At 51.3% G+C, this 27136-nt stretch overlaps 1 protein-coding gene across 1 annotated transcript; it reads left to right on the top strand.

The window, feature by feature from the left end:
* Positions 1 to 2164: 2164 nt before the first annotated feature.
* SERPINH1 (serpin family H member 1) lies at positions 2165 to 26915 on the top strand. The gene is made up of 6 exons (XM_060263899.1): positions 2165 to 2276; positions 7761 to 7804; positions 19097 to 19710; positions 22813 to 22911; positions 24920 to 25152; positions 26590 to 26915. The coding sequence occupies exons 3-6, from the start codon at positions 19128 to 19130 to the stop codon at positions 26890 to 26892; spliced, it is 1218 nt and encodes a 405-aa protein (XP_060119882.1). The 5' UTR covers positions 2165 to 2276; positions 7761 to 7804; positions 19097 to 19127; the 3' UTR covers positions 26893 to 26915.
* The last annotated feature ends 221 nt before the right edge of the window (positions 26916 to 27136 follow it).

Here is a 27136-nt window from a genome sequence, read left to right as displayed (position 1 = left end):
GCGGCTCACAATCTACTTTCCCTTCCTCCCCCACAACAGACACCCTGTGAGGTAGATGAAGATATTGGATTTATATCCCGGCCTCCACTCCGAAGAGTCTCAGAGCGGCTCACAATCTCCTTTACCTTCCTCCCCCCACAACAGACACCCTGTGAGGTGGGTGGGGCTGGAGAGGGCTCTCCCAGCAGCTGCCCTTTCAAGGACAACCTCTGCCAGAGCTATGGCTGACCCAAGGCCATGCTAGCAGGTGCAAGTGGAGGAGTGGGGAATCAAACCTGGTTCTCCCAGATAAGAGTCCGCACACTTAACCACTACACCAAACTTGCTCTCCATCCGTCTGTCCGCAACCTGCGGGAAGCATCCAAGCGGCGGCCGGGTTGGTCTGAAAGCAGTAGAAACAAAGTAGGAGTCAAGTGGCACCTTTAAGACCAACCGAGCTTGATTCAGAATGTCAGCTCTCGTGTGCTTCCAACGAGGAATCAGGCACAGTGAGCAGAGCTGCATATAGCTGGCAGGCAGTGGTTTAGAATGCAAAACGGTACAAATTTAAGATCCAATGACAGAAGAGTAAAATGAGCAAACCGAGCAAACCTTTGATCTGGGTAACCTGTGAGAAACCAGTAAAACAGTAACATGTCAAAATGTGAGAACGTCTGCTAATCGCTCTATTGTTTATAAGCCTGGGCCAAAAGTTGCACCTTTAAGACAACAAAGTTTTATTCCAAGCAGGGGTCAGGTAGCAACTTTAAGACCTTGCACATTTTTCTTCTTTTTCTTCTTCGGACAAAGGGATGGGGTACAGTGAGCTGAAGTACATATAGCTGGCGGGTTAAGAGTGTAAACTGAACGGACTTTGAAAGTTATGCACTGGAGTGAAATGGACAAGCTTACAAGAATCTTAAAAGAACAAGATGTAGAGAAGTTTAAAAACGAGCGGGGAAAGTTTCAAAAAGTATATTGAAAAACAATGGAACGTTAAAAGGATATTTGGCGATCTTTGACAATGGTTAATCTCTAAAGAAACTTTATATGGATTAGAGTAAAAAAAATGAGATTATTGGATTATATCTTTTCCGTTTCTTTGTGAATGACTAAAAAGGACTACTATGAAGCTGGATTACAAATATGTTTTTTTTCTTCTTCTTTTTAATGTTTTTTTCTTCATGAAGAAAGATTCTTTAATAGGCAGAGTTTATTACCTTTTAACAAATTAAATAAAATAGCAATAGGGAACGGTTTGTAAAGGAGTTGGCACTGCCGGAGGTCACCGAAAGGGGGGAGGGGTGGAGAAAATGCAGTGTATGTGCATTAATTTCTAATAACAAATGATAATACGATATTACAATATTTTACATTATAATAAATTGTATTAAACCCAAGAGTGTAAACTGATACAAAGGATCAAATGGCAAAATAGTGTAATAAACTGGAAGATCATTTGGTCTGGATAGCAATAAAAGGTAATACAAGTTGACTGTTAACCGCTGTTGCTGAAAGCCTAGGTGAGGGACGACCAAACTTGCTTAATGTAAGAGCCACATATGATAAATGTCAGATGTCTGAGAGCTGCAAGATGTGAACATCAGGCAAAACAAGCGTGAAAAACCCCAGCTTGAGACCCTGGAGAGCCGCTGCCAGTCTGAGCAGACAACACTGACTTTGATGGACCGAGGGTCTGATTCAGTAGAAGGCAGCTTCATACGTTCATATGTTGGAGAGCTGCAAGACAGGAAGGCAGCCAGGCAAATAAATGGAGGAGGGAGAGGTGGAAAGAAAGCAACTTTTAACTTTCAGCGGATTTTCCAAGCCACCAACTGGCTTGTCTTGGCGAAGTTATTTAAAGAGACAAATGCCTTCTCCAAGCCGGCCAACAGGGCTTTGGGGGTTCAAGAGCCACAAAATATATGTCAAAGAGCCACAGTTTGGCCACCCCTGGTCTAGGTAAAGCAAGAAGCATTTTGATGTGCAGGAAGAATCCAACCGGCTGTAGGACCCCGCGCGGGCGAAGGAGGAGCTGGGCCCGGGGAGGGAGAGACGGAGGCGGAGGGCCTTTGGTGGGGCCCGGCGCCTCCGCAGAACTTTTTCCCCCTCCCCCTCCCAACTTTCCAGAAGTTTCTCCGGTCGCTTTATATAGCCCCCTCCGGGGAGGCCGCGGCTTTGCAGTAAGAGCAAGCGAGCGAGGCGGCTGCAGGCGGTGCGCTCAGACGGGCAAGCTCTCCAAACCTCTCCAAGCCCGGCGCGCCCCCGGCTAGGCTGTTGCGCCGCCGTTTTTCGAGGTGAGGACCTGGGAAGGGCCGGGCCACGCGTTGCGCGCGAGTCGAGCCCTTGACGCCGCCGCCTAGGCTGCGCCTGCAGGGATGTCCCCGGGAATTGCCGAGCTGGAGAGTTCCAAGGGCGGGCTGGGGCTCTCCAAGGAGAGGAGGGCGCGCCATCCCGGCGCTCTTGGGCACTTTTTGCCCCCCGGCGCAGGAGAGCTTGGCGGACCCGAGCGCTGATCGGCGGGGAGCTCGGGCAAGAGGGGCTCATCCGGATTCGTGAATCATTGAATCCGGATCGGCTAATCCGGAGTAAAAGCGGGCGGCTCTCGGCTTTGCGCTGCGCAAAGTTTTGCACATTCCGCCTTTGGTTATGCTGTGGGCTGTCGCGCCGGGTGGGGGTGGGGAGGGGTTGAAGACTTCAGCGTCTTCGCTGGGGGAAGGGGTGGAGGGGGCAGAGGGCGACCAGACGAGGACGCGGCCCCCAAATCGGTGCGAGAGCGCCTGTTGATTCCTCCCCCCCATTGCCTTGCAGCGCGACGCGCGCCCTCTCCTTATTTGGAGCGGAATCCTTGTTTTTCCTCTCTGCCCCCCGGCCCCCCCAATCCAATCCTTTGAAAGGCGGCCCGGGGGGAGGGGAAGGGTACACGCAACCGATCGGGGACGAAAAAAGTGCTCCGTCTCTTTGAATAGCGACGGAGCTTTCCGCTCCAGATGCAGGCTTCCCCGTGTGCGCCCGCGCGCGAAAGTTTATGCCCAGATTTGACTTGGTGGGGCTGGCGAGGTGCCCCCCCCCGGGCTCGCACTTCCCGTTCTTCCGCTTCAGACCGACAGGGCGACCCCCAACTGGATCTCTCTTTCCTGGAGGAAGCGCTGGCAAGGCGGGAATTGATGTCCCCGCCAGTTCCACTCGGGGGCGCTTTGGAGAGGCTGCGTGCGCCCTGCGGGGCGCGCCTTTGTGGACCTCTTTAGCCGGGTCGGTGGGGGGGTTGGTGTTGTCTGGAGAGCGGGCGCACGGAAGGCCCCTCGGGATCTCTGGGAGGACGGGCCTCCCAGGAGTAACCGTTTGCCCCCCGCTGCCTGGTTGGGGCCTCCCCGAGCTATTCTTGGGCCTTGGGAAGAAGATCAGGAAACGCTCGGCGAGGGGGAGACAGCGGGATCCGTTTCCCTGCCGGCGGCTTCTGGCATGGAAACTTTGGCTGCGGTAGCGTCAGAGGAAACCGTCTCTCTCCTTTCCGCCCCCATAGCAGTTGGGGGCGGGGGAGAGGACTTTTGCACGATAATGGGAATGGCGTCTCCGTTGATGCTCAAGGAGACAAACTTGAGAATCTTGATTGCACCCCACCCCCTCCCCAGCCACTGGTGAACATAAGAGAAGCCATGTTGGATCAGGTTAGTGGCCCATCGGGTCCAACGCAGTGGCCAAAAAACCCCAGGTGCCGTCAGGAGGTCCACCAGTGGGGCCAGGACACTAGAAGCCCTCCCACTGTGCCCCCCCCCTGCCAAGAACATCGCTGCCCCAGACAGAAAGTTCCCTCTATAGAATCATAGAATTGGAAGGGACCTCCAGGGTCATCTAGTCCAACCTCCTGCACAATGGAGGTAACTCACAAACACCCCCCCCCCTAAATTCACAGGATCTTCATCGCTGTCAGATGGCCATCCAGCCTCTGTTGAAAAACCTCCAAGGAAGGAGAGCCCACCACCTCCGACAGGCCAGCCGCTGAGGTTTCCAGCGCCCCAGGCCGAAATTTGCCCCCCCCCCCGCCCCCTTCTTTTTAAAATTTCTGGCCAAACTTGCTTAATGTAAGAGCCACGCAGAATAAACATCAGACGTTTGAGAGCCACAAGACCTGAATGTCAGATGTTTGAGAGCCACAAGACAGGAAGGAAGGAAATAGATAGGGGAGGGAGAAGTGGAAACAAAGCAACTTTAAATGCATTCTCCAAGCCACCGACCGACAGGGCAGTGGGGGCTTTGAGAGCCACACAGTATGTGTGAAAGAGCCTCCTGCGACTGCCAAGCCGTAGTTTGGCCACGTCTGCTCTATACCTTGTGGCTAATAGCCACGGATGGATCTCTGCTCCAGATGTTTCTCCAGTCCCCTCTGGATTGGGGGATGGAGGGAAAGGGTTGCCAGATCCAAGCTAGGAAAGTCCTGGAGATGTGATGATGGAGCCTGGGTAGAACAGGGACTTCAGTGGCATCTAATACCATAATGGAGCCCTACCCTCCGAAGCACCCATTTTCTCTAGGGGGACTGATCTCTGTAGTCCGGAGATGAGCTGGAATTCTGGAGGATCCCCAGGCTCCACCTGGAGGCTGGCATCCATGTGTGCAGAAGACCCTGGAGGTTTCTGATGTGTTGAAATGAAATTTGGGTCCGGGATCCTAGCGGGACCCTGGTGCTAGGGACCAAGCCACCCCTTTAAGGGGCTAGGAAGGGAGAGAAAGCGCGGAGGGTTTGAAATCTGGTCCAGTTTCACAGATCCCCTGGGAAAGTCCCGTTTGAGACGATATCTTTACTGTGAAAAATGCGTGGATTGGCCCCCGCCACCAAAAACCCAACCTCCTTCCTCACCCTGGGAACTGAAGGATCCCTCCGCAAGATAATTGGTTTTCAGAGGGATTGGCGGCGCTAGGAAGCAGAGAGTTTTTTTTTCTCTCCTGCATCTCTTGCCTAAAATCCAGCTGCTGCTTCCATATAGTTTTTGGTTCCTGGGCTAACAAAAGAAGTCATCTTTATTGAGGCGTGAGGATCAGAGCTGGGTGGGTCTTAAGAAACGCCACGTGTCCGTTCCACCAGCCAAATGGGAAGCATGGAGTGCAAGGCACCATTCCTCTGGTGTTTGGAGTTTTGGAGTTGAAGCGAGAAAGCAAGTTTCTAGCTCTCAGGATAAAGGAGGGGGAAAAAATGGGAAGTTGAAGTAGCATCTGAGACAAAAGCTTGGGAACAAAAAAAATCTAAAACAGGACTTAACTATTTTTTTGTCTCTTCCTGCATCTACGCCCATCTCTCCTGCTGGTATGGATGTGTGTGTGTGTGTATTTGTGTGTATTTTTGTGTGTCTTCCAGAATAACCTGCATTGCATGAAAAGTACAAATTTTGCAATTGACCAATGTGATTGCTGAGGTCCAGCAGAAATTTAAAAAAAAGCCCCCATTCTTCCGCAGAGCTTTGACAAAGACCTCATCTAGATAAACAGGTTTTAAATAAAATAAACATGGATTACGTTGGGCCTTGATTTGTGTTCTGATTCTGTGCTGAGTCTCCTCTGACTGGGGCAAAAGAAGCGATTTATCGCAAGCTTTTCTCCACACCGAGTCTTTCTGTGAACGGAGGAGGTGTGTTTGCAGTGGAAGGAATTTAAAAATACTACTAAATGGTATTGCAGACCTTTATAAATGTGTATGGGGAGGACTGTTTTAACAATTTTAAACGATTGATGATGACTAGACTGAAGGAAGGGGGGGGGGAGTTTGGTACATTTTCCTAGCCCCTGCACTAATTTGGGAAAACAGTTACTGCCCATGTAGTTAAGTCCATAAGAAGAGCCTCGCTAGATCAGATAAAATAGTAGACTCATAGAGATGGAAGGGACCTCCGGGGTCATCTAGTCCATCGCTCTGCCCAGTGCAGGAAATTCAGATACCTCCCCCCCCTTGCCCCCAGTCACTCCTGCTCCATGCCCAGAAGATGGCAAAAAAAACCCCAAACAAACCCAAATCTAAAACGTCCAGGATCCCTGGCCAAAGTAGCCTGGAGGAAATTGCTTTCTGACCCCAAAGTGGCAACCAGCATTTTCCTGGGTGTGCAAGAAAGGGCCACAAGAACTATGAGGGTCCCTCTAGTTCAGCCTCCTGTCTCACACAGTGGCCAACGAGTTTCTCTAGACAGCCAACAACAGGGCACGGAGGCCGAAGCCTTCAAAAAAACACCAGAATAGCCTGCTGGATCAGACCAGGGAGGGTCCATCTAGCCCAGCCTCCTGTCTCACACAGTGGCCAGCCAGTTCCTCTGGAGGGCCAACAACAGGGCAGAGAGGCCGAGGCCTTCCCCCGAGAAGAACCTCAGAAGAGCCCTGCTGGATCAGACCAGGGAGCGTCCATCTAGCCCAGCCTCCTGTCTCACACAGCGGCCAGCCAGTTCCTCTGGAGGGCCAACAACAGGGCAGAGAGGCCGAGGCCTTCCCCTGAGAAGAACCTCAGAAGAGCCCTGCTGGGTCAGACCAGGGAGGGTCCATCTAGCCCAGCCTCCTGTCTCACACAGTGGCCAGCCAGTTCCTCTGGAGGGCCAACAACAGGGCAGAGAGGCCGAGGCCTTCCCCTGAGAAGAACCTCAGAAGAGCCCTGCTGGGTCAGACCAGGGAGGGTCCATCTAGTCCAGCCTCCTGTCTCACACAGGGGCCAACCAGTTCCTCTGGAGGGCCAACAACAGGGCAGAGAGGCCGAGGCCTTCCCCTGAGAAGAACCTCAGAAGAGCCCTGCTGGATCAGACCAGGGAGGGTCCATCTAGCCCAGCCTCCTGTCTCACACAGTGGCCAGCCAGTTCCTCTGGAGGGCCCACAACAGGGCAGAGAGGCTGAGGCCTTCCCCTGAGAAGAACCTCAGAAGAGCCCTGCTGGATCAGACCAGTGATCAGACCATTTAGTCCAGCCTCCTGTCTCACACAGTGGCCAACCAGTTCCTCCGTAGGGCCAAGGCAGGGCAGGGAGGTTAAGGCCTTCCCCCGATGTTGCCTCCTGGCTCTGGGACTCAGGTGCTGATTGGCTCTGAACGTGGCGGGTCCCCTCTGTCGCCATGACGAAAAGCCACTGTTAGACCTCACCTCCGTAACCGGATGCTTGCCTCAAGAGGGGCATGGAGGAGAAATGGGGGCAGATGGAATTTGCACGGCGATAGTGAAATTGCACGGGCATTATTAACGCTTGCATGGCTTCCACTGGGCCCGAATTTCAGAATCAGAGCTAGAAGGCGGAATAAATCTGGCAATCCTGTTGCTATTTCTTCCTTTCGGCAGTCCCAAGTTAGGACTCTGGGACTCAAAAGCCCCATCCGAGCAACTTGCAAAAGAACAAAGATTTCTGACCCAAAAAAAAGAGAGAGAATTTCTTTTCCCGAACTGACAGTGAAGGGGGGAGGGGATCTGCTGACCGCACCCACTCTCTCGGACGACCCACCCACCTCCTCTTGTGACGTGGCTTTGCCACGTTTGCAGTGGGGCTGCCTCGGCCTGCAGAGAACTAGACCCTGTTTCTGCTTCGAGTTTGGAAGGGTTCCAGCGCCTGCCCCGTTCATCCTTATCGCGCCTTCCACTTAAAAAGTTAAAGCGATTCCCTTCGCTCCAAATCTCCCATTTAGAGAGGCCCCGGCCGCGTTTCCCTCCCTCCCTCCACTATTATAACAACATATTTCCAATTCTTAAAATTCCTCTGATTCTGTGCTGGAAAAGGCCTCTTGTCCTTCCTGAGGGAACTACCTTACGTATCTTGTTTTCTTTCAGAATGAAAAAGGGAAACGTTGACCACACTAAGAAAAAGTATCAAGGTATCTTTATTAAAAAATAATTGGGAGGGGAGAAAAACCCTGACAAACTCTGCCGCATCGCACGCACCAAGATGGATCAGGGTTAGAGCCCAGGGACTGGGGCTTTCACAGCAGGTTAGCGTAACCGGATCCTGTATTCGGATCAGAGTTCTGCGGATCCTTCTGGCCGGCGTCTTCCGGCCGAAGTCCTGATGGATTGCTAGATCCCAGTTTTTATTGATGGTTCTTTTTGATTTTGTAGCGGACTTTGCTGCTATTTATTCAGATATTTTTAGAAGACATTGGATTTATATTCCACCCTCCACAGTCGCAGAGCAGCTCACAATCTCCTTTCCCTTCCTCCCCCACAACAGCCACCCTGTGAGGTAGATGAAGATATTGGATTTATATCCCGCCCACCACTCCGAAGAGTCTCAGAGCGGCTCACAATCTCCTTTACCTTCCTCCCCCACAACAGACACCCTGTGAGGTAGATGAAGATATTGGATTTATATCCTGCCCTCCACTCCGAAGAGTCTCAGCGGCTCACAATGTCCTTTACCTTTTGCCCCCCCACAACAGACACCCTGTGAGTTAGATGAAGATGTTGGATTTATATCCCGCCCTCCACTCCAAAGAGTCTCAGAGCGGCTCACAATCTCCTTTCCCTTCCTCCCCCACAACAGACACCCTGTGAGGTAGATGAAGATATTGGATTTATATCCCGCCCTCCACTCCGAAGAGTCTCATAGCAGCTCACAATCTCCTTGACCTTCCTCCCCCACAACAGACACCCTGTGAGGTAGATGAAGATATTGGATTTATATCCCGCCCTCCACTCCGAAGAGTCTCATAGCGGCTCACAATCTCCTTTACCTTCTGCCCCCACAACAGACACCCTGTGAGGTAGATGAAGATATTGGATTTATATCCCGCCTTCCACTCCGAAGAGTCTCAGAGTGGCTCACAATCTACTTTACCTTCCTCCCCCACAACAGACACCCTGTGAGGTAGATGAAGATACTGGATTTATATCCCGCCCTCCACTCCGAAGAGTCTCAGAGCAGCTCACAATCTCCTTGACCTTCCTCCCCCACAACAGACACCCTGTGAGGTAGATGAAGATATTGGATTTATATCCCGCCCTCCACTCCGAAGAGTCTCATAGCGGCTCACAATCTCCTTTACCTTCTGCCCCCACAACAGACACCCTGTGAGGTAGATGAAGATATTGGATTTATATCCCGCCTTCCACTCCGAAGAGTCTCAGAGTGGCTCACAATCTACTTTACCTTCCTCCCCCACAACAGACACCCTGTGAGGTAGATGAAGATACTGGATTTATATCCCGCCCTCCACTCCGAAGAGTCTCAGAGCGGCTCACAATCTCCTTTACCTTCCGCCCCCACAACAGACACCCTGTGAGGTAGATGAAGATCTTGGATTTATATCCCGCCCTCCACTCCGAAGAGTCTCAGAGCGGCTCACAATCTCCTTTACCTTCCGCCCCCACAACAGACACCCTGTGAGGTAGATGAAGATATTGGATTTATATCCCGCCCTCCACTTCGAAGAGTCTCAGAGCGCCTCACAATCTCCTTTCCCTTCCCCCCCCCACAACAGACACCCTGTGAGGTGGGTGGGGCTGAGAGAGCTCTGACAGTAGCTGCCCTTTCAAGGACAACTCTGCCAGAGCTATGGCTGACCCAAGGCCATTCCAGCAGCCGCAAGTGGAGGATTCCGGAAGTGGGGAATCAAACCCAGTTCTTCCAGATAAGAGTCCGCACACTTAACCACTACACCAAACTGGCTCTCTAGCCTGTGTTTTAACCTGTCTTCTGCCCTCCCTCACAGCCCAACACGGAAGGGGCAGTTCACTCCTCGCAAATTTCAGAAGGGATGTTCCTTTGTACTCAGATTTTTCTAACCATCCCAAGAAGGGAAGAAGGAGATTTATACCCCGCCCTTCTCTCTGAATCAGAGGCTCAAGAGTGACTCACCATCTCCTATATCTTCTCCTCCCACAACAGACACCCTGTGAGTTGGGAGGGGCTGAGAGAGCTCTCCCAGAAGCTGCCCTTTCAAGGACAACTCCTGCGAGAGCGCTGGCTGACCCAAGGCTATTCCAGCAGCTGCAAGCGGAGGAGTGGGGAATCAAACCCAGATAATGTTGTAAGCCGCCCTGAGACACTTCGGTGAGAAGGGCGGGATATAAGTCCAAATATAAATAAATAAGAGTCGGCACGCTTAACCACTGCACCAAACTGGCTCTCTGGATTTGCTTTTGCACACACAAAATAATGCAGTTTCGATGCATTATGCAACTGGCTTTTACCGTGTGAAATGGCAAAATCCACTTGGCATTGCTGAAGTGTACTGAAACAGCGTTATTTCTCACGTGCAAAAGTCTTCTCCGCCTAATCAGCATCCACTTCCCAACTGTGATGGCTAAATGCTTCCACAGCATCCACGAAATGGCCTCTCTGGCATTCAGAGGTACATTGCCTCTGTCCAGTGGTGCATATTAGGCCACACCTCCCTGATGTAGCCAATCCTCCAAGAGCTTACAAGGCTCTTTTTTGTAAGCTCTTGGAGGATTGGCTACACTGGGGGTGGTGCCTAATAGGCAAAGGAGCTTCTGCTAGAATTCCACCTCTGGACAGAGGCAATGTACCTCTGAATGCCAGAGAGGCCATTTCATGGATGCTGTGGAGGCATTTAGCACAGCTCTCTTATCTGGGAGAACCGGGTTTGATTCCCCACTCCTCCACTTGCAGCTGCTGGAATGGCCTTGGGTCAGCCAGAGCTCTCTTCTCTGGGAGAACCGGGGTTTGATTCCCCACTCCTCCACTTGCACCTGCTGGAATGGCCTTGGGTCAGCCATAGCTGTCTTATCTGGGAGAACTGGGTTTGATTCCCCCACTCCTCCACTTGCAGCTGCTGGAATGGCCTTGGGTCAGCCAGAGCTCTCTTATCTGGGAGAACCGGGTTTGATTCCCCACTCCTCCACTTGCACCTGCTGGAATGGCCTTGGGTCAGCCAGAGCTCTCTTATCTGGGAGAACCGGGTTTGATTCCCCCCTCCTCCACCTGCAACTGCTGGAATGGCCTTGGGTCAGCCAGAGCTCTCTTATCTGGGAGAACCGGGTTTGATTCCCCTCTCCTCCACTTGCAGCTGCTGGAATGGTCTTGGGTCAGCCAGAGCTCTCTTATCTGGGAGAACCGGGTTTGATTCCCCACTCCTCCACTTGCACCTGCTAGAATGGCCTTGGGTCAGCCAGAGCTCTCTTATCTGGGAGAACCAGGTTTGATTCCCCCCTCCTCCACCTGCAGCTGCTGGAATGGCCTTGGGTCAGCCAGAGCTCTCTTATCTGGGAAAACCGGGTTTGATTCCCCACTCTTCCACTTGCAGCTGCTGGAATGGCCTTGGGTCAGCCAGAGTTCTCTTATCTGGGAGAACCGGGTTTGATTCCCCACTCCTCCACTTGCAGCTGCTGGAATGGCCTTGGGTCAGCCAGAGCTCTCTTATCTGGGAGAACCGGGTTTGATTCCCCCAGTCCTCCACTTGCAGCTGCTGGAATGGCCTTGGGTCAGCCAGAGTTCTCTTATCTGGGAGAACCGGGTTTGATTCCCCTCTCCTCCACTTGCACCTGCTGGAATAGCCTTGGGTCAGCCAGAGCTCTCTTATCTGGGAGAACCGGGTTTGATTCCCCACTCCTCCACTTGCAGCTGCTGGAATGGCCTTGGGTCAGCCATAGCTCTCTTAACTGGAAGAACTGGGTTTAATTCCCCCACTCCTCCACTTGCAGCTGCTGGAATGGCCTTGAGTCAGCCATAGCTCTCACAGGAGTTGTCCTTGAAAGGGCAGCTTCTGGAAGAGCTCTCTCAGCCCCACCCACCTCAGAGGGTGTCTGTTGTGGGGGGAGGAAGATAAAGGAGATTGTGAGCCGCTCTGAGACTCTTCGGAGTGGAGGGAGAGATATAAATCCAATATCATTATCATCATCTCTTGCGGAGATGGCGGGATAGAAATTTAAATTAATAAATGAATAATAAATTCTGCCAGCTCTGGGTTCTAATCTTACACCTGCAGGTTACTTGTGGAATAAAGCAGAAGTGAGCCCGTTCCCCTCTTTACAGAAAGCGTCTTTCTTGAAAACCCATTCCTAAGTTTAAAATAAGCCTGCCTGTTTTTCCAAACCACCCACCCTGTCCTTCACCCGCCTACAAAAGGCTTAAGTGTCGTTTTTAATTTGAAGGGGTATAGAAACCTCAAAGTTGGGGCCATGTCATTTCCTGGACATAATAGCAGGGTTTGGCTTGCAGCTGCCGGCGTGGCTGTCTTTGCTTTGTCTGTGGAATGCACGCCTGGCCTCTTTTCCTCCCCGCTTGGCTTTGCTCTCCACTGTTTCCCCACTTTTTGCAGGGAACCTCTTTCCAGCTCCACCCTTGGCCTTCTGCCCTAAAGCACCGGTTTCTTGAGATCTTGCCTGGCGCCCAGATGGCATCGTAAAGGAACAAGGCATTTTGGGAAGGCGGGGAATGCAGCGGGCAGGCCTATTTAGATGAATAGTTTTGCCTGAGGTCAGGTTTTTGCACTCTTAGAATCATAGAAAGAAGACTGCAGATTTATACCCCATCCTTCTTTCTGAATCAGAGACTCAGAGCGGCTTACAATCACATATATCTCCCCCCCCTTCCCACAACAGACACCCTGTGAGGTGGGTGGGACTGAGAGGGCACTCACAGCAGCTGCCCTTTCAAGGACAACCTCTGCAAAAGCTATGGCTGACCCAAGGCCATTCCAGCAGCTGTAAGAGGAGGAGTGGGGAATCAAACCCGGTTCTCCCAGATAAGAGAGCTATGGCTGACCCAAGGCCATTCCAGCAGCTGTAAGAGGAGGAGTGGGGAATCAAACCCGGTTCTCCCAGATAAGAGAGCTATGGCTGACCCAAGGCCATTCCAGCAGCTGCAAGTGGAGGAGTGGGGAATCAAACCCGGTTCTCCCAGATAAGAGAGCTCTGGCTGACCCAAGGCCATTCCAGCAGGTGCAAGTAGAGGAGTGGGGAATCAAACCCGGTTCTCCCAGATAAGAGAGCTATGGCTGACCCAAGGCCATTCCAGCAGGTGCAAGTAGAGGAGTGGGGAATCAAACCCGGTTCTCCCAGATAAGAGAGCTATGGCTGACCCAAGGCCATTCCAGCAGGTGCAAGTGGAGGAGTGGGGAATCAAACCCGGTTCTCCCAGATAAGAGAGCTCTGGCTGACCCAAGGCCATTCCAGCAGGTGCAAGTAGAGGAGTGGGGAATCAAACCCGGTTCTCCCAGATAAGAGAGCTATGGCTGACCCAAGGCCATTCCAGCAGGTGCAAGTAGAGGAGTGGGGAATCAAACCCGGTTCTCCCAGATAAGAGAGCTATGGCTGACCCAAGGCCATTCCAGCAGCTGCAAGTGGAGGAGTGGGGAATCAAACCCGGTTCTCCCAGATAAGAGAGCTATGGCTGACCCAAGGCCATTCCAGCAGCTGTAAGAGGAGGAGTGGGGAATCAAACCCGGTTCTCCCAGATAAGAGAGCTCTGGCTGACCCAAGGCCATTCCAGCAGGTGCAAGTGGAGGAGTGGGGAATCAAACCCGGTTCTCCCAGATAAGAGAGCTATGGCTGACCCAAGGCCATTCCAGCAGCTGTAAGAGGAGGAGTGGGGAATCAAACCCGGATCTCCCAGATAAGAGTCCACACACTTAACCACTACACCAAACTGGTGTAGAGTTGGAAGGGACCTCCAGGGTCGTCTAGTTCAACCCCCTGCACAATGCAGAGTTGGATGGGACCTCCAGGGTCATCTAGTCCAACCCCCTGCACAATGCAGGAAATTCACAAATACCTCCCCCTAAATTCACAGGGTCCACATTGCTGTCAGATGGCCATCTAGCATCTGTTTAACAACCTCCAAAGAAGGAGAGCCCACCACCTCCTGAGGAAGCCTGTTCCACTGAGGAACCCCTCTAATAGTCTGGAGTTCTTCCTAATGTTGATCTGGAAACTCTTCTGATTTAATTTCAACCCGTTGGCTGGCTCTGGTCCGACCTTCTGGGGTCACAGAAAACAATTCCGCACCATCCTCTATAAGACAGCCCTTCAAGGACTTGAAGAAGGGAGAACACTTCTACAATTTTAATTCACAAGAAAAGCCTTGCTGAAAGGTTTTGGGGAAAACTGGGTTAAATTCGCAGCTTGCTTGGAAACCAATTGCTCCCTCTTGTGGCCATATGAGGAACTGCAGCCCGCGTTGCTTTGTTGTTCAGTTGCACAGTTGAGTCCGACTCTTTGCGACCCCATGGACAAAGTCACGCCAGGCCCTCCTGTCTTCCACCATCCTCCAAAGTCTGCTCAAATTCGTGTTTGTTACATCAGTAACGCTGTCCAGCCATCTCATCTGTTGCCATCCCCTTCTTCTTTTGCCTTCTGACTTTCCCAGCATCAGGGTCTTCTCCAGGGAGGGCTCCCTTCTCATTTGTTGGCCAAAGTATTTGAGCTTCAGCTTCAGCATCTGACCTTCCAGGGAACAGTCTGGGTTGATTTCCCTTAGGACTGGCTGATTTGATCCAAGAGACTCTCAAGAGACTTCTCCAGGGAGTGCTCCCTTCTCATTGGGTGGCCAAAGTCTTTGAGCTTCAGCTTCAGCCTCTGACCTTCCAGGGAACAGTCTGGGTTGATTTCCCTTAGGACTGACTGATTGGATCTTCTTGCATTCCAAGGGACTCTCAAGAGTCTTCTCCAGCACCACAGCTCGAAAGCATCTATCCTTCTGCACTCGGCCTTCCTTATGGTCCAGCTCTCACAGCCATACATTACTACTGGGAATACCATCGCTTTGACTATACGGACTTTTGTTGGCAGGGTGATGTCTCTACTTTTTGTTATACTACCCAGGTTCGCCATAGCTGTCCTCCCAAGGAACAAACGTCTTTTCATTTCATGGCTACAGTCGCTGTCTGCAGTGATTTTGGATCCCAGAAATGTGAAGTCTGTCACGACTTCCATGTCTTCCCCTTCTGTTTGCCAAGGTGTGATGGGGCCGGATGCCATGATCTTAGTTTTTTTGAGGTTGAGTTTCAAGCCTACTTTTGTGCTCTTCTCTTTCACCCTCAACAAGAGGTTCTTTAGGTCCTCCTCACTTTCTGCCATTAGAGAGGTGTCATCTGCATATCTGAGGTTGTTGATGTTTTTCCCGGCAATCTTAATTCCGGCTTGTGCTTCATCCAGGCCAGCATTCCGCATGATGTACTCTGCATATAAATTGAATAAGCAGGGTGACAATATACATCCTTGTCGAACTTCTTTTCCTATTCTAAACCAATCAGTTGTTCCATATCTCATTCTGACTGCTGCTTCTTGTCCCTTATACAGGTTTCTCAAGAGACATGTGAGGTGGTCTGGTACTCCCATCTCCTAAAGGACTTGCCACAGTTTGTTGTGATCCACACAATCAAAGGCTTTAGCATAGTCAATGAAGCAGAAATAGATGTTTTTCTGATACGTCCGTTTTTTCTCCATAATCCAGTGAATGTTGGCAATTTGATCTGTAGTTCCTCTACCTCTTTGAAACCCAGCTTGAACTTCTGGTAGTTACCAGTCTACATACTGCTGAAGCCTAGCTTGTAGGATCTTTAACATGACCTTGCTGGCATGTGAAATGAGTGCAATGGTGCGATAGTTTGAACGCTCCTTGGCATTACCCTTCTTTGGGATTGGAATATAAACCGATCTTTTCCAGTCCCGTGGCCACTGTTGTGTTTTCCAAATTTGTTGCCATAATGTGTGCATCACTTTAACAGCATCATCTTTTAGGGCTTTGAATAGCTCAACTGGGATACCATAATCTCCGCTCGCTTTGTTGTTAGTAATGCTTTCTAAATCCCATTTGACTTCACTCTCCAGGATGTCTGGCTCAAGATCGTCATCGATTTCACTGTCATGGTTGTCCGGGACATTGAGATCCTTCTTGTATAATTCTTGTGTGTATTCTTGCCACCTCTTCCTGATCTCTTCTGCTTCTGTTAGGTCCCTACCATTTTTGTCCTTTATCGTGGCCATCTTTGCACAATTTTCCAATTTTCTTGAAGAGATCTCTTGTCCTTCCCATTCTGTTATTTTCCTCTATTGCTTTGCATTGTTCCTTCAGGAAGGCCTCCTTATCTCTCCTTGCTGTTCTCTGGAAATCTGGGTGTTCTCTGGAAATCTGCATTCAGTTGGGTGAATCTGGAGAGCCAGTTTGGTGTAGTGGTTAAGTGTGCGGACTCTTATCTGAGAGAACCGGGTTTGATTCCCCACTCCTCCACTTGCACCTGCTGGAATGGCCTTGGGTCAGCCATAGCTCTGGCAGAGGTTGTCCTTGAAAGGGCAGCTGCTGTGAGAGCCCTCTCCAGCCCCACCCACCTCACAGGGTGTCTGTTGGGGGGGGGGAGGAAGGTAAAGGAGATTGTGAGCCGCTCTGAGACTCTTTGGAGTGGAGGGCGGGATATAAATCCAATATCTTCATCTTCTTCTTCTTCTTCCTTTTCACCTCTGCCTTTTGCTTTCCTTCTTTCCTCAGCTATTTGTAAAGCCTCATCAGACAGCCACTTTGCTTTCTTGCCTGTCTTTTTCTTTGGGATGGTGCCGATGGCTGCCTTCTGTACAATGTCACGAACCTCCATCCATAGTTCTTCAGGCACTCTATCAACTCTAGTTCCTTAAATCTATTTTTCACCTCCACTGTATATTCATAAGGGGTGTGATCAAGGTCATACCTGAATGGCCTAATGGCTTCCCCAGTCTTCTTCAGTTTAAGCCTGAATTTTGCGATGAGTAGCTCGTGATCTGAAGGACTTTTTAGTGATAGCAAATTAGTTGCATTTATCTCCTCCAAAGCAATCATTTAGAGCAAAGCAATCTTAAAATTAGGGTCAAGGCCATGGCTCACTAGAGGAACGCTTGGATCCAGTGCTCCCTCTAAGCTATGGAGTCTTGTGAGCAAAAATTCTGCTTTGTGAACTACTGGTGTTAAAGTTGTGAGCGAGCGATTTGGCTACTGCGTAAATTAGTTGTTTTTCCTGTGTGAGCCAGAAGCTACAAAAACTGTGAGCCAGCTTACACTAACTCAGTTTAGAGGGAACAGTGCTCGGATTGCATACTGAAAATCTCATCTTGGGACTCCAAGACTTGGTCTAAACGTGGTTGTTCTGCGAGGGCTTTCACTATCCCAGCGCGGCATTAAAGTCGCGCCTCTGCTAAGCCAGGCTGACTTCCTTCCGTCAGATTCGACACAAGGAGCCGCCTTCCAGCTCTCTAGGCCCACGCAACATGGAGCAAACATGAAGCTGCCTTCTACTGAATAAGGCCATCCAAAGTCAGTCTTGTCTACTCAGACTGGTAGCAGCTTTCCAGGGTCTCAGGCTGAGGTCTTTCCCATCGCCTCCTGCCTGGTCCCTTTAACTGGAGATGCTGGGGATTGAACCTGGGACCTTCTGCCTGCCAAGCAGACAATCTGCCACTGAGCTACAGCCCCAGTGTATGTCTCTCCAGGGTCTCAGGCTGAGGTCTTTCCCATCTCCTCCTGCCTGGTCCTTTTAACTGGAAGTGCTGGGGATTGAACCTGGGACCTTCTGCCTGCCAATCAGAGGCTCTACCACTGAGCCATGGCCCCTCCTCACAATCTGCCTCTTATTTGAATCAGCCATAAAGAGGTCTTTTTTATATCTGCACTACTGAAATTGTTCTCTTCCACGGTTCTGAAATTTTCTTGCATGTGAACATATATGATCATATCAAGCTGCCTTCTACTGAATCAGACCCTCCTGGGTCCATCAAAGTCAGTCTTGTCTACTCAGACTGGCAGCGGCTCTTCGGGGTCTCAGGCTGAGGTTTTTCATGCCTGCTTGCCTGGACCCTTTTAGTTGGAGATGCCGGGGATTGAACCTGGGACCTTCTGCTTCCCAAGCAGATACTCCACCACTGAGCCACAGCCCCCTCCCCTATAATACTGATTGAACATATGAAGCTGCCTTATACTGAATCAGACCTTTGGTCCATCAAAGTCAGTCTTGTCTCCTCAGACTGGCAGCAGCTCTCCAGAGTCTCAAGCTGAGGTTTTTCACACCTACTTGCCTGGACCCTTTTAAGTTGGAGATGCTGGGGATTGAACCTGGAACCTTCTGCTTACCAAGCAGATGCTCTGCCACTGAGCCACAGCCCCTCCCTGTGTCTCTCCAGGGTCTCAGGCTGAGGTCTTTCCCATCGCCTACTGCCTGGTCCTTTTAACTGGAGATGCCGGGGATTGAACCTGGGACCTTCTGCTTACCGAGCAGATGCTCTGCCACTGAGCCACCATCCCTCTCCACAATCAATGTGGTTGGCACGTTGGTGACTGTCGGTTCCAGCTGAGCTCTGATCGTAACCAGGGCCGGCCCTAGAACTAGGTGGTTGCCTAGGGCGCTAGCCTTCTGGGGGCACCAAATTGGGCGCCCCCCGTGTGACTCAGTGACATTATCAGTGCAAGGGGGCACCAGAAATTAGCCTTTCCTAAGGCGCAAGACAGTCTAGGGCCAAATAAAGATTGGTTGATTAAAGGTCCCATAGGGGAGGGACGATGGATCAGTGGTAGAGCATCTGCTTGGTAAGAAGAAGGTCCCAGGTTCAATCCCCGGCATCTCCAACTAAAAAGGGTCCAGGCAAATAGGTGTGAAAAACCTCAGCTTGAGACTCTGGAGAGCTATGAATGGGGCTGTGGCTCAGTGGTAGAGCATCTGCTTGGCAAGAAGAAGGTCCCAGGTTCAATCCCCGGCATCTCCAACTAAAAAGGGTCCAGGCAAATAGGTGTGAAAAACCTCAGCTTGAGACTCTGGAGAGCTATGAATGGGGCTGTGGCTCAGTGGCAGAGCATCTGCTTGGCAAGAAGAAGGTCCCAGGTTCAATCCCCGGCATCTCCCAACTAAAAAGGGTCCAGGCAAGTAGGCGTGAAGAACCTCAGCTGGAGACTCTGGAGAGCCATGAATGGGGCTGTGGCTCAGTGGTAGAGCATCTGCTTGGTAAGCAGAAGGTCCCAGGTTCAATCCCCGGCATCTCCAACCAAAAAGGGTGCAGGCAAATAGGTGTGAAAAACCTCAGCTGGAGACCCTGGAGAGCCGCTGCCAGTCTGAGAAGACAATACTGACTTTGATGGACCCAGGAGGGTCTGATTCAGTAGAAGGCAGCTTCATATGTTCATATATGTTCCAAAGAACAACAAAGGTGAGATTTGTCCTCTCTGGCTGACCGCCTGATTTGCTTCCTTCCAGACTCGAGCCACCCCCAGATCCAACAGAAACCATGTGGGTGATCGCCCTCCTTGCACTCGGCACCGCCGTCGCCGCCGTGCCCTCCGAAAAGAAAAAGCTGAGTGACAAGGCGGCAGCCCTGGCCGACCGTAGCACCAACCTGGCCTTCAGCCTCTACCACGCGATGGCCAAGGACAAGAACGTGGACAACATCCTCTTGTCTCCGGTGGTGGTGGCCTCTTCCCTCGGGGTGGTGTCCCTAGGGGGCAAAGCCACCACGGCCTCCCAGGCCAAGGCCCTGCTCAGCGCCGACAAGCTGAACGACGACTACGTCCACAGCGGCCTCTCGGAGCTCCTGAGCGACGTCAGCGACTCCGCGGCCCGCAACGTCACCTGGAAGATGGGCAGCCGCCTCTACGGACCCAGCTCCGTCACCTTCGCCGACGACTTCGTCAAGAGCAGCAAGAAGCACTACAACTACGACCACTCCAAGATCAACTTCCGGGACAAGCGAAGCGCCGTCAAGTCCATCAACGAGTGGGCGGCCCAGACCACCGACGGCAAGCTGCCCGAGGTCACCAAAGATGTGGACAAGACCGACGGGGCCTTGATTGTCAACGCCATGTTCTTCAAACGTAAGTGGAGCCTGAGGTTGCCAGGTCCTTCTCCCCATGGCAAACCGGTGAGGGGGGTTTCTGTATGTCTGGGGCAGTGAACATAAGAACATAAGAGAAGCCATGTTGGATCAGGCCAATGGCCCATCCAGTCCAACACTCTGTGTCACATAAGAGCATAAGAGAAGCCATGTTGGATCAGGCCAATGGCCCATCTAGTCCAACACTCTGTGTCATATAAGAACATAAGAGAAGCCATGTTGGATCAGGCCAATGGCCCCTCCAGTCCAACACTCTGTGTCACATAAGAACACAAGAGAAGCCATGTTGGATCAGGCCAGTGGCCCATCCAGTCCAACACTCTTTGTCACATAAGAACATCAGAGAAGCCATGTTGGATCAGGCCAATGGCCCATCTAGTCCAACACTCTGTGTCATATAAGAACATAAGAGAAGCCCTGTTGGATCAGGCCAATGGCCCATCCAGTCCAACACTCAGTGTCACATAGGAACATAAGAGAAGCCATGTTGGATCAGGTCAGTGGCCCATCCAGTCCAACACTCTGTGTCACATAAGAACCTAAGAGAAGCCATGTTGGATCACGCCAGTGGCCCATCCAGTCCAACACTCTGTGTCACATAAGAACATAAGAGAAGCCATGTTAGATCAGGTCAATGGCCCATCCGGTATAACACTCTGTGTCACACAGTGGCCAAAAAAACCCCAAGTGCCATCAGGAGGTTCACAAGTGGGGCTAGAAGCCCTTCCACTTGCCCCCCCCCCCACAAGCACCAAGATTACAGAGCATCACTGCCCCAGATAGTTCCAATAATATGCTGTGGCTAATAGCCACTGATGGACCTCTGCTTCATATATTTATCCAATCCCCTCTTGAAGCTGGCTATGCTTCTAGCCGCCGCCACCTCCTGTGGCAGTGAATTCCACATGTTAATCACCCTTTGGGTGAAGATGGACTTCTGCTTATCCGTTCTAACCCGACTGCTCAGCAATTTCATGGAATGCCCACAAGTTCTTGTATTGTGAGAAAGGTAAAAAGGACCTCTTTTTCTACCTTCTCCGTCCCATGCATCATCTTGTAAACCTCTATCGTGTCACCCTGCTGTCAATGTTTCTCCAAGTTAAAGAGCCCCAAGCATTTTAACCTTTCTTCATAGAGAAAGACTCTGTATTCTTGATGCTTGGGGGGGGGGCACAGTGGGAGGGTTTCTGGAGTTTTGGCCCCACTGGTGGACCTCCTAATGGCCCCTGGGTTTTGACTGCTGTGTGACACAGAGTGTTGGACTGCGTGGGCCATTGGTCTGATCCCACATGGCTTCTCCACATGGCCTCTCTTTTGTTCTTATGTCTGGGGCACTGATGCTCTGTCTTCTTGGTGCTTGGCGGGGGGCAAGAGTGTGAGGGGGCTTCTGGCCCTGATGGTGAACTTCATGACCACCCTGGGGATTGGTCCGCTGTGTGACACAGAGTGTTGAACTGGATGGGATATTGGTGGATCCAACATTGCTTCTCTGATGTTTATATGTTGGGGGCCCTTGCTAGCAACATGCAAATGTTGGCAGTGAGTCTGGGGACTTTCTAGCATTTGAGCAAAACCCTACGCTCTGAGCAGTACTCTGTGGTTTAATTGGAGGTTTGAAGAAGATAGAAGATATTGGATTTATATCCCGCCCTCCTCTCTGAAGAGTCTCAGAGCAGCTCACAATCTCCTTTACCTTCCTCCCCCACAACAGACACCCTGTGAGGTGGGTGTGGCTGAGAGGGCTCTCACAGCAGTTGCCCTTTCAAGGACAACCTCTGCCAGAGATATGGCTGACCCAAGGCCATTTCAGCAGGTGCAAGTGGAGGAGTGGGGAATCAAACCCTGTTCTCCCTGATAAGAGAGCTATGGCTGACCCAAGGCCATTCCAGCAGCTGCAAGTGGAGGAGTGGGGAATCAAACCCGGTTCTCCCAGATAAGAGAGGTATGGCTGACCCAAGGCCATTCCAGCAGCTGCAAGTGGAGGAGTGGGGAATCAAACCCGGTTCTCCCAGATAAGAGAGCTATGGCTGACCCAAGGCCATTCCAGCAGGTGCAAGTGGAGGAGTGGGGAATCAAACCCGGTTCTCCCAGATAAGAGAGCTCTGGCTGACCCAAGGCCATTCCAGCAGCTGCCAGTGGAGGAGTGGGGAATCAAACCCGGTTCTCCCAGATAAGAGAGCTCTGGCTGACCCAAGGCCATTCCAGCAGCTGCAAGTGGAGGAGTGGGGAATCAATCCCGGTTCTCCCACATAAGAGAGCTTTGGCTGACCCAAGGCCATTCCTGCAGCTGCAAGTGGAGGAGTGGGGAATCAAACCCGGTTCTCCCACATAAGAGAGCTTTGGCTGACCCAAGGCCATTCCTGCAGCTGCAAGTGGAGGAGTGGGGAATCAAACCCGGTTCTCCCAGATAAGAGTCCGCACACTTAACCACTACACCAAACTGGTTTGAGAGTGTAACACAAAAGAGTAACAACTCGAGGATCTCTTGCAAAGAACGTTGTGTGCTGTCTTTAGGTACTGTGGGAGAAAGACGAGAGAAACCTCTCAATTAGTAAATACTTTTGGTGTGTGCGGAGTGTTAAAGCTGCAGTACTGCACTCCTAAGCTCTGCTCAACCGCCTGAGTTCGATCCTGGCGAAAGCTGGGTTCCGGTAGCCGGCTCGAAATTGATTCAGCCTCCCATCCTTCCGAGGTCGGTAAAACTAGTACCCCGCTTGCTGGGGGGAAAGCGTCGAGGACTGGGGAAGGCAATGGCAAACCACCCCCTAAAAAAAGTCTGCCGTGAAAACATTGTGAGAGCAACGTCTCCCCAGAGTCGGGAACGACTGGCGCTTACACAGGGGACCTTCCCTTTCCTTGCTGTGTGCAGCCAATTCCGAGACGCAGCTTTTTTCAAAAGCCTGGTTTGGAGACACATCTATGAACGTGGTGGGAGAGGCTAATTCTGCATCGGTTAGATTCTCCTTTGCCTCGAACGCTTGTTTGGTTTGGGGCGGAGCTTGCGCCGTTTAGAACGACGTGCATCGGCACAGATTTTCTGCCGTCCAATGATCTTCCCTTCTCCGTCTTCTCCGGCCTGCAGCTCACTGGAACGAGAGGTTCCATCACAAGATGGTGGATAACCGAGGCTTCATGGTCACCCGTTCCTTCACGGTGGGCATTCCCATGATGCATCGCACAGGTAAGTGGGGCCTGAAAAGGAGACCCGTTGGTTCTGGGGCGGGCCTTAAGACACGCTGGTCCCACGTGGTGGAGGACTTTAAAAGTCAATGGGGAGGGACGGTGGCTCAGTGGCAGAGCATCTGCTTGGGAAGCAGAAGGTCCCAGGTTCAATCCCCGGCATCTCCAAAAAAGGGTCCAGGCAAATAGGTGTGAAAAACCTCAGCTGGAGACCCTGGAGAGCCATGAATGGGGCTGTGGCTCAATGGCAGAGCATCTGCTTGGGAAGCAGAAGGTCCCAGGTTCAATCCCCGGCATCTCCAAAAAAGGGTCCAGGCAAATAGGTGTGAAAAACCTCAGCTGGAGACCCTGGAGAGCCATGAATGGGGCTGTGGCTCAATGGCAGAGCATCTGCTTGGGAAGCAGAAGGTCCCAGGTTCAATCCCTGGCATCTCCAACTAAAAAGGGTCCAGGCAAGTAGGCGTGAAAAACCTCAGCTTGAGACCCTGGAGAGCCATGAATGGGGCTGTGGCTCAGTGGTAGAGCATCTGCTTGGGAAGCAGAAGGTCCCAGGTTCAATCCCCGGCATCTCCAACTAAAAAGGGTCCAGGCAAGTAGGCGTGAAAAACCTCAGCTTGAGACCCTGGAGAGCCATGAATGGGGCTGTGGCTCAGTGGTAGAGCATCTGCTTGGGAAGCAGAAGGTCCCAGGTTCAATCCCCGGCATCTCCAACTAAAAAGGGTCCAGGCAAGCAGGCATGAAAAACCTCAGCTGGAGACCCTGGGGAGCCATGAATGGGTCTGTGGCTCAGTGGTAGAGCATCTGCTTGGGAAGCAGAAGGTCCCAGGTTCAATCCCCGGCATCTCCAACTAAAAAGGGTCCAGGCAAATAGGTGTGAAAAACCTCAGCTTGAGACCCTGGAGAGCCGCGGCCAGTCTGAGAAGACAAGACTGACTTTGATGGACCAGGGGTCTGATTCAGTAGAAGGCAGCTTCATAGGTTCATATGCTTCATATGTTCAATGCCAGTACCTTGAATGGCGCCTGGAGGCAAATTGGGAGCTAGTGCAAACGGAACGAGATGGGAGCAATACGGTCCCTGCAACCCAGTTTGGTCAACGTTCCAGACCTGCTATTCCTTGTTTGATTTACATCCCGCCCTCCCCGTCAAAGCAGGCTCGGGGTGGCTTACATGTCCATGTATATCAGGGGTGGCCAGGGGGAGCTCTCCAGATGTTTTTTGCCTACAACTCCCATCAGCCCCAACCATTGGCCATGCTGGCTGGGGCTGATGGGCGTTGTAGGCAAGAAACATCTGGAGAGCCACTGTTCCCCACCCCTGTGTGACTTAGACCATGAAATGGCCAAGGGGAGCTCTCCAGATGTTTTTTGCGTACAACTCCCATCAGCCCCAGCCATTGGCCATGCTGGCTGGGGCTGATGGGAGTTGTAGGCAAGAAACATTTGGAGAGCTACCCTTGGCCACCCCTGATGTATATACATGAAATATAAAAATACATTAAGCGACGCAACATCTATTGTCCATCCCCGGACCAAAGGAGGCCAGGCCGTGGTCTACATGGTCCAGGACCTTCTCAGTGGCAGCACCGGAAAATATGGAATGCACTCCCGGAGGCCATTAAGGGCCCTGCGGGACCTCTCTTCATTCTGCAGGGCCTGCAAAACCGAGTTATTTTGACAGGCCTTTGGCACCTAAACCGGGAAAGGACTACCATCTTACGCTGCTAGCTGCCCTGTGTTCCGCTCGCGGAGAGGGCAGGAAATTAAAGGTAATAATAATAATAAAACATTAAGACATAAAATCATAGAAATACCAAAACATTTCCAAGTGCTCTAATGGTCTTTAGACGGTAATCTGTTTGATAAGATGGATAGGCAGTCTTCAAGGGCGGCTCCGTGTATGGCGCACTGCAGTAATCTAGTCTAGGTTTACGGATGGATTCCCGTATTTACGGATGGGGGATGTCAACGTTTAAACATGAGTAAATAGCAAACGGATTTATTTCAAAGGTTTGTACCCATACTACAACGACGAGGCGGAGAGCCTCCAGATTGTGGAGATGCCCCTGGCCCACAAGCTGTCTAGCATGATCTTCATCTTGCCAAACCATGTGGAGCCCCTGGAACGTGTGGAGAAGTTGCTGACCAGGGAGCATCTGAAGACCTGGATGGGCAAGCTGAAGACAAGATCCGTGGCCATCTCCCTGCCCAAGGTTAGCCTGGAAGTGAGCCATGACCTCCACGTAAGTATCCTTACTGTTGGTTTCTGAAGGTTCCGGAAACTCCCAGTGACCCCCCCCCCCTTCAACACACACACCTTGATTTCCCACACAAATGAAATGCAAAAAAAGCTCACAGCCACAGCAACTGGAAGTGTATAATATATTAACAATAATAAAGAGCAACGAACGTGTATAAATGTTTGCTGTGGGTCACTGTTCAAATCCCATATATTGAGCACACAAAATTTATCTGCGGACTCTGAAAAGTTCAACCAATAAAACGCACGAAGTACAAAGACAAACTTGTCTGTTTCAGGGAACTCCCGTTCCTTTTCATATGATGAAGCTGAAATGATGGAATTAATTCAGTGATCCCAGCGCGCAAAGTTGCTGCGACGGAGTAGCTAGCAAAACCATGCCGTTTGCCAGATGCTTCTTCAGGCTTGCATGCTTTCGGGATACATTTCTCAGAATTAGTCACTTTGACAAACGCCAGCATTTTGTTCAAAATCCACTTCCTTATACATTGATATTCAAAACCCATTCTGCATTATACTACATTTATACGCCTTCCAATGTATTTGTAGACCATTTTTAGACTGTTTCTCATTCAGAGTTTATCTCCTGCTTGCATAATAGACATTCCATCTCTCCTCAGATTTTGAGATGGACCCGTTTCTCAAATAAAGTTGCTGATTTTGCCATTAACTGCATAATCAGCAAGTCTGTTTTCCCATTCTTCTAAGCTTGGACAGATGCCTGATCCCACGCATGGTCCCCCCCCCCCCAACTCTTCCTGCGCAATTCCACTTCCCACATTTACTGTGGAACATCTACTGGGAGAGCCAGTTTGGTGTAGTGGTTAAGTGTGCGGTCTCTTATCTGGGAGAACCGGGTTTGATTCCCCACTCCTCCACTTGCACCTGCTGGCAGGCCTTGGGTCAGTCATAGCTCTGGCAGAGGTTGTCCTTGAAAGGGCAGCTGCTGTGAGAGCCCTTTCCAGCCCCACCCACCTCACAGGGTGTCTGTTGTGGGGGAGGAAGGTAAAGGAGATTGTGAGCCGCTCTGAGACTCTTCGGAGTGGAGGGCGGGATATAAATCCAATATCTTCTTCTTCTACTTCCTCTGATCTCCTAGCATGGTCTGTGTCTGCATCTCCCGTGCTGTTTCCCTGTTCTCTTCCTGTTTCTCAGCCCCTCTTTCAGCTCTCCTCTGTTTCCCCCAGTTACACTTGAGAACATTGCATGACATCAGAAGGGGTTCAGCCAATAGTAGAGCAGAGCATCAGGCACATTCTGTGACTTCATAGTCCCTCAGCTGCTGATCCGTTAGCGCTTCAGGTGCTCCGTTCCTTGCCAGAAATGCTGCCGAACCATTGGCTGACTGGTTGTGATGTCACAGGCCGTCATGTGCTAAAATAGTGAACTGTCCTGATATCCCACTGTCTGTCACTTCCAGAAACACTTGGCCGAACTCGGCTTAACCGAAGCCGTCGACAAGACCAAAGCTGACCTGTCCAAGATTTCGGGCAAGAAAGACCTCTACCTCGCCAACGTCTTCCATGCGGCGGCCCTGGAGTGGGACACGGAAGGGAACCCCTACGAGGGCGACATCTATGCGCGCGAAGAGATGAAGAACCCCAAGCTCTTCTACGCCGACCACCCGTTCGTCTTCCTCATCAAGGACAATAAGACCAATTCCATCCTCTTTATCGGCCGTCTAGTGAGGCCCAAAGGAGACAAGATGAGGGATGAATTGTAGTCCGCGTGTGTGGCGAAATTGGGATCTGGGCAGGGTGGGGCAGGGGAAATGGGGGGCGTTATCTACTCTGTATGAACTAACTGGTGCTACGTAGGACCACCGTCTCTAGCTCTTGCCGTTACCTCACTGGAAGCAAAGGGGAGGAGGGGACAATTGATCGACGAGGTATTCCTGGGAATGGCTGCAAAGGATTCTGGGATCTTGCCAGGCTTTTTGAGTCCTTCGCTCAATGGCTTTCCTCGCT

This window comes from Heteronotia binoei, unplaced genomic scaffold (genome assembly GCF_032191835.1).
Source record: "Heteronotia binoei isolate CCM8104 ecotype False Entrance Well unplaced genomic scaffold, APGP_CSIRO_Hbin_v1 ptg001309l, whole genome shotgun sequence".
In the NCBI taxonomy this organism is placed as follows: domain Eukaryota; kingdom Metazoa; phylum Chordata; class Lepidosauria; order Squamata; family Gekkonidae; genus Heteronotia; species Heteronotia binoei.
Note: the sequence above shows the minus strand (reverse complement) of the source record. Positions and strands in the feature narration are given on the sequence as shown.

Bases quoted from the DNA above. Each gene is read 5' to 3' on its own strand.
- SERPINH1 (XM_060263899.1), top strand. From the start codon at position 19,128: ATGTGGGTGATCGCCCTCCTTGCACTCGGCACCGCCGTCGCCGCCGTG. The intron at 19,711-22,812 runs GTAAGTGGAGCC...TCCGGCCTGCAG, and splicing joins CAACGCCATGTTCTTCAAAC to CTCACTGGAACGAGAGGTTC. The intron at 22,912-24,919 runs GTAAGTGGGGCC...TTTATTTCAAAG, and splicing joins TCCCATGATGCATCGCACAG to GTTTGTACCCATACTACAAC.